The sequence below is a fragment of the Oncorhynchus mykiss genome, chromosome 18 (assembly GCF_057628025.1).
Source record: "Oncorhynchus mykiss isolate SJ-2025 chromosome 18, ASM5762802v1, whole genome shotgun sequence".
Taxonomy (NCBI): Eukaryota; Metazoa; Chordata; class Actinopteri; order Salmoniformes; family Salmonidae; genus Oncorhynchus; species Oncorhynchus mykiss.
The window spans coordinates 7822501-7830000 of NC_143039.1; the positions used below are offsets into that span (position 1 = coordinate 7822501).

The 7500-nt window shown below is 49.5% G+C and overlaps 1 protein-coding gene across 2 annotated transcripts in view; it reads left to right on the forward strand.

Annotated features, from left to right (window-relative positions):
• LOC110512986 (protocadherin-9) overlaps window positions 1-7500 on the forward strand; it is a 548488-nt gene that overhangs the window by 2112 nt on the left and 538876 nt on the right. For both annotated transcript variants that reach the window (XM_090207028.1, XM_090207029.1), the window contains exon 2: window positions 1-2854. This exon is cut by the window's left edge and continues 322 nt beyond it. In XM_090207028.1, the coding sequence (XP_090063154.1) occupies window positions 1-2854 (2854 nt within the window). The remainder of the gene's footprint in view (window positions 2855-7500) is intronic.

Sequence of the window (7500 nt, forward strand, 5' to 3'; positions counted from 1 at the left end):
CGCTAACCTGGTCTACAGGCTGGTGTCTAAAGCCGGCGACAACCCTCTGCTCAGAGTGCAGAGCAGCACGGGAGAGATATTTACGACCTCCAATCGCATCGACAGGGAGAGGCTCTGTCCCGGCCCCTCGTTCGAGGAGAACGAATGCTCCTTCGAGATCGAGGTGGTGATTTTACCCAACGACTACTTCAGATTGATAAAGATTAAGATCGTAGTCAAGGACACCAACGATAACGCTCCCATGTTCCCGTCTCCCGTCATCAACATCTCCATCCCGGAGAACACGCTGATCAACAGTCGTTTCGCCATCCCCTCCGCCACCGACCCCGACACCGGCCCCAACAGTGTACACAAGTACCAGCTGGTGAACGGGCAAAGCGCCTTCGGGTTGGACATCGTAGAGACGCCCGAGGGGGAGAAGTGGCCGCAGCTCATCGTTCAGCAGAACCTGGACAGGGAACAGAAGGACACGTACGTCATGAAGATCAAGGTGGAGGACGGCGGCATGCCACAGAAATCCAGCACCGCCATCCTCCAAGTCACCGTCACAGACGTTAACGATAACAAGCCGGTGTTCAGGGAGAACCAGATCGAGGTCCACATACCGGAGAACTCGCCAATAGGGACGTCCGTAGTCCAGCTACAGGCTACGGACGCAGACGTCGGGGCGAATGCCGAAATCAAATACATGTTCGGGACGCAGGTGTCCCCAGCTACCAAGAGACTATTTGCTTTAAACGGCACCACTGGCCTTATAACCGTACAGCGACCCCTCGATAGAGAGGAGACCGCCATACACAAGTTATCCGTGTTAGCGAGCGACGGCAGCTCCAGCCCAGCCAGAGCTACCGTAACTATAAACGTGACGGACGTGAACGACAATCCGCCAAACATCGATCTGAGATATATCATCAGTCCAATAAACGGCACCGTGTTCCTCTCGGAGAAAGACCCAATCAACACCAAGATAGCTTTGATCACCGTGTCGGACAAGGACACGGACGTCAACGGCAAGGTCATCTGTTTCATCGAGAAGGATGTCCCCTTTCACCTCAAAGCGGTGTACGACAACCAGTATCTACTAGAGACGTCGGCGCTGCTCGACTTTGAGGGGACCAAAGAGTACAACTTCAAAATCATAGCCTCCGACTCTGGCAAGCCGAGCTTGAACCAGACAGCGTTGGTAAGGGTGAGGCTGGAGGATGAAAATGACAACTCGCCGATCTTCAGCCAGCCTGTCATCGAGCTGGCCGTCATGGAGAACAACAAACGCGATCTCTTCCTCACGACTCTCAGCGCCACCGACGAGGACAGCGGGAAAAACGCGGAGATCGTCTACCAACTGGGCCCTAATGCCTCGTTCTTTGACCTGGACCGTAAAACCGGTGTCCTCACGGCCTCCCGGGTTTTCGATCGCGAGGATCAGGATCGGTTCCTCTTCACGGTAACGGCCCGAGACAACGGGACGCCTCCACTCCAGAGCCAGGCGGCAGTCATCGTGACAGTGCTCGATGAAAACGACAACAGCCCCAAGTTCACCCACAACCACTTCCAGTTCTTTGTGTCAGAGAACCTGCCCAAGTACAGCACGGTGGGGGTGATAACCGTCACAGACTCAGACGCCGGGGAAAATGCCGCCGTCACGCTTTCGATACTCAGCGACAACGAGAACTTTATCCTAGACCCGTACTCTGGAGTAATAAAGTCCAACGTGTCCTTTGACCGGGAGCAGCAGAGCTCATACACCTTCGACGTCCGGGCGGTGGATAGCGGGCGGCCCCCATGTTCCTCGGCCGCCAAGGTGACCATCAATGTCATCGACGTAAACGACAACACCCCCATCGTCATCTACCCTCCTTCCAACACCTCCTTCAAACTGGTCCCCCTCTCGTCCATCCCTGGATCGGTGGTGGCCGAGGTCTTTGCTGTGGACGGTGACACAGGGATGAACGCAGAGCTCAAGTACACCATCGTTAGCGGCAACACCAAAGGTCTGTTCCGGATCGACCCTGTGACAGGAAACATTACCCTGGAGGAGAAGCCTGCTATCTCCGACATCGGCCTCCATCGGCTGGTCGTGAACATTAGCGACCTGGGCTACCCTAAGTCCCTGCACACCCTGGTGCTGGTGTTCCTCTACGTGAACGACACGGTCGGCAACGCCACGTTTATCTACGACCTCATTCGCCGCACCATGGAGACGCCCCTGGACAGGAACATCGGGGAGAGCAGTGAGACTTACCAGAGCGGAGATTATCTCACCATCATGATCGCCATCGTAGCCGGGGCGATGGTGGTGATTGTGGTGATCTTCGTGACAGTCCTGGTGCGCTGCCGTCACACCTCGCGGTTCAAGGCGGCCCAGAGAAAGAAGCAGGGCGCTGAGTGGATGTCTCCCAACCAGGAGAACAAGCAGAACAAGAAGAAGAAGCGTAAGAAAAGGAAGTCGCCTAAAAGCTCCCTCCTGAACTTTGTCACCATCGAGGAGAACAAGCCGGACGACCCGGCTCACGAGCCCATCAACGGCAACATCAGCCTGCCTGCCGAGCTGGAGGAGCCTGGCCACTTTGACTGGAACGCTGCTCCAACGACCACCTTCAAGCCCTCCAGTCCAGACCTGGCACGGCACTACAAGTCCGCTTCTCCGCAGTCCGCGTTCCACCTCAAAGCGGACACGCCGGTCTCCGTGAAGAAACACCACATGATTCAGGAGCTCCCTCTGGACAACACCTTCGTAGGGGGCTGTGATACTCTCTCCAAGAGATCCTCCACTAGTTCAGACCACTTCAGTGCCTCGGAGTGCAGTTCCCAGGGAGGATTCAAGACTAAGGGATCCGTACACCCGTCCAGACAGGTAAAAGATAACTTTTACTGGTCTATAAGTACTGCGTATAACTGCCCGGTCCAACAGTGCTGAGCTCCCTTCTACACTATACACTATAGCTGACTTGGTCTCAATCAGAAATGGGGGGAATCACCCCCCTACTATAAGTCCCACTATAAGTCCCACTCAACCTTTTAAACCCCCCCCCCCAGAAAAAAAAATCAGATATATATGAATTCATGTATGCAAATGGCCCAACCAGCAGACTGAACCAAACAAACAACACGCATACTATTAATTTTCCTTTTCCTGTCTCTCTCCCTACAGTCTTGTCATTATTTTCCTTTTTATTTATTTTTTTGAAGTTATTTAAAAATATATATTTAAATTAAACATGTACCACGTGGGCAACCGTCTAAAGCCTTGTCAGATTCTACAGACACATGACCTTTTAAATGGGCCTCAGAAGGTTGAATGAGATAAATGGTGTCCTGCCTTCCGCAAATGGCCGCCTCTATTCCCTATCGTAGTGCACTCCGTTTGACCAGGGTGAATAGGGGGAATAGGGTTCATAAGGGAATAGGGTCCAAAGGGCTCTGGTCAAAAGTAGTGCACTATAAAAAGGGAATAGGGAGGGGGGGGGGGGGGGCATTTGGGATGCAGGCTAGATGGTGAAATTGATGTGTTGCAAAGATGCCTTTAAAAAAACATTTGTGAAAGAAACATTTTTTTCTCTGTCTACTCAGCTCACCATTTTATCATCTATTATATTACGGAAACGTCTAGTACCACAACACCAGTAGGAGAAACATCTAGTACCACAACACCAGTAGGAGAAACATCTAGTACCACAACACCAGTAGGAGAAACATCTAGTACCACAACACCAGTAGGAGAAACATCTAGTACCACAACACCAGCAGGAGAAACATCTAGTACCACAACACCAGTAGGATAAACATCTATACAACCACAACACCAGTAGGAGAAACATCTAGTACCACAACACCAGTAGGAGAAACATCTACTACCACAACACCAGGGAGGAGAAACATCTAGTACCACAACACCAGGAGGAGAAACATCTAGTACCACAACACCAGTAGGATAAACATCTAGTACCACAACACCAGTAGGAGAAACATCTACTACCACAACACAACAACAGAAGAAGTGAAACCACTCTGTATACATCTAAGACAACCACTGAGTTCTACTCAATGCTTCACTTGGTCCCCCCCCCCCCCCTAATACGTTGACTCCTCCTCCTTTCCCCTCATGATGTTCTATAGGATTGTGTATTTACGCTATTAGTAGATCTGTATGTTTGTATATTGATACTACATCAAAACACACAGTTGACACCGTTGACCTGCTCGAAGTCCAAAGTCAGAACCTTAATATAGGGCTTCTGAAATGTTTTTAAAACTCATTTGTTGATTATATCGGTGTAGGAAACAATTCATTCATCTGAGCTAAAACTGACCGTAATTCTTCCCCCTCTCTCTACGGTGAATCACTGTCATATCCTAGCAGAATAACTGTGTGTGTGTGTGTGTGTGCGTGTGCGTGCGTACGTGTGTGTGTGTGTGTGTGTGTGTCTGTGTGCCCTTTACGGAACCTGATACACATCCAATTGAAAAAGGATTATTCAATAATGAGGACTCAGATTCCAACCTAATCCATGATGTGTTTTTATCAAAACCTTATTAATTTGTCCTGCTAATAAAACCCTCAATACAAACATGCTCTTCCTGATGTCATAGAGCTGGAGGAGGGGAGGAGGGGAGGAGGAGCCCACGTGGAGAGAAGGAGAGAGAGAGAGAGAGAGAGAGTCACTGGATGATAGAGGGAAGGCTAGAGAGAGGATTGGGGTGGGTGGGGTGATAGATGAATGGGGGAGGTACATCACCTGAAGAGGGCACTGTTGCTCTGCTTGCCATTCCCTGGCACTGAGCCAACCTGCACTAGTACCCCTAATGCATTGGGAGGAGGAGAAGGAGAGAGATGGAGAGCAGTCTGTGTTTGTGGCTCTCTCCGATCCTCAGTGAAATACTCGTGCCTAATGCTTTGGGAGATGGGGAGAGAGAGAGAGAGAGAGAGAGAGAGAGAGAGAGGAGAGAGAGAGAGAGAGAGAGAGAGAGACAGGGAGAGAGAGACATGGAGAGAGAGAGACAGAGAGAGAGAGAGAGAGAGAGAGAGAAAGCGGACTGTGTTTGTGGCTCTCTCTTCTCTTTAATGAAATACTCGTGCCTAATGCTTTGGGAGAGGGAGGGAGAGAGAGAGAGAGAGAGAGAGAGAGAGAGAGAGAGAGAGCGAGAGCGAGAGCGAGAGCGAGAGAGAGCAGACTGTGTTTGTGGCTTTCTCCTCTCTGATCCTCAGTGAAAAACTCATGTCTAACGACGTTGCTAAATGCACAGGCAGATTGATAATGACAGTCGAAGACGAATCACTGATAAGAGCTATCCGGGAAGAGAGAGAGAGCTCGTGTGCAGGGGCTGGATAGAGGGATGGGGGGGGGGGGGGGATGAGGGGGGGGGGTGTGACTCCTGTTGACGCATCACATCTCTGGGTTGACGCCTCAGAGGTTGTAAAAGAAAGATGGCGGACAAAATAACCATTAAGGTCTGGTGTGTTGGTGTTGTCAGTGTTCTAAATCTCTGTAGTGGAGATGGAGGAGGCTGGGGGAGGTGAGGGGTGGTGGGGAGAGGTGGACGGAGATGGGGGTCAAGGGATGGTGGGGGGAAGTAGGGGTGGGGGGGGTAGAGGAGGCCATGGGAGGGGAGGGTGTTGGGTCATTTTTCACTAGGGGGTCAGGTTCACTAGTAGGGGGTCAGGTTCACTAGGGGGTCAGGTTCACTAGTAGGACACATTAAGTATGCCACTCTCTCTCTCTCACACACACACACACACACACACACACACACACACACACACACACACACACACACACGTGAGGTATGACAGTGCAGTGGGGTAATTTCTAACCACTTCCTACAGTCGTCCCACAATTCATTATCAGATTCATTGCGATCAATATGTTTTAATAATTGATGCAGAGAAGCAGTGGCAGTTGTCCGTTGTTTCCTGACGTTGTACTGTGTGTATTCTGTGTGTATTCTGTGTGTTTGTAGCCACAATACCTAGAGTAGATAGCCTCTATCCCCAGCTAATGGATGAACACAGTGGCTCTGCAACGTGAGTGATCTCTCAGGATGTCTCACGGTGTCTCAGGATCTCTCAGGATGTCTCAGGATGTCTCAGGATGTCTCAGGATGTCCCAGGATGTCTCAGGATGTCCCAGGATGTCTCAGGATGTCTCAGGATGTCCCAGGATCTCCCAGGATGTCTCAGGATGTCTCATGATGTCCCAGGATGTCTCAGGACGTCTCAGGATGTCCCAGGATGTCTCAGGATGTCTCAGGATGTCCCAGGATGTCCCAGGATGTCTCAGGATGTCTCAGGATGTCCCAGGATGTCTCAGATGTCTCAGGATCTCCCAGGATGTCTCAGGATGTCTCAGGATGTCCCAGGATGTCTCAGGACGTCTCAGGATGTCTCAGGATGTTGCTCAGGGTGTTGCTCAGGGCTGGGTGTTGCTCAGCCATATGGGCCCCTGTGCATTTAAAACTAGTTCACTATTATACAGACTAAGGGATCCACCAGACACCCTCCTCTCCTTTGTAAATGGTGCAGTGGAATGGACAATAACACACTATCTAGTTAGTGATCACAGCAGCCAACAGAAAGGCTTGTTTGGAATCAGCCCTAGAACAGCACCCTTGACTGACAACTTTAGGGGAGGGGCGGAGGGGGAGGGACGGATGGGCAGCGGGGGGGGGGATAGGGAATAGGGTTCTATAGGGCTCTGGTCTAAAGTAGTGCACTATGTAGGGAATAGGGTTCTATAGGGCTCTGGTCTAAAGTAGTGCACTATATAGGGAATAGGGTTATATAGGGCTCTGGTCTAAAGTAGTGCACTATGTAGGGAATAGGGTTATATAGGGCTCTGGTCTAAAGTAGTGCACTATATAGGGAATAGGGTTCTATAGGGCTCTGGTCTAAAGTAGTGTACTATATAGGGAATAGGGTTCTATAGGGCTCTGGTCTAAAGAAGTGCACTACATAGGGAATATTTTTCCATATGGGACACTTCCCTGGTTATTTTTGACTCCTGTTCTAGAAGGTTTTAAAGGTGTTTGTGATTGCTGGGCTTTAAATGAGTCTATGAAGTAGTGTAGGGAACATTTAATTTATTGATTCAGCTGCACATCTGGTTCTCACACACAGACGTTGCCTCCACAGGGTGCTCACCTGCACTGGTCGCACACCTTATAATAAACCTTATAATAAACTTTATAATAAACCTTATAATAAACCTTATAATACACCTTATAATAAACCTTATAATAAACCTTATAATAAACCTTATAATAAACCTTATAATAGACCTTATAATATACACCTTTTAATAAACCTTATAATAAACCTTTTAATACACCTTATAATAAATCTTATAATAAACCTTATAATAAACCTTATAATAAACCTTTTAATAAACTCTACAGCCGTTGGCTTATATTCACAGAGTGACGCATCGGATCGCATTGCCTTTTACCTCATATTCGTTTGGGCTGGTGGGGGACCTGATCCCAAATCAGAACCCCTACTCTGAG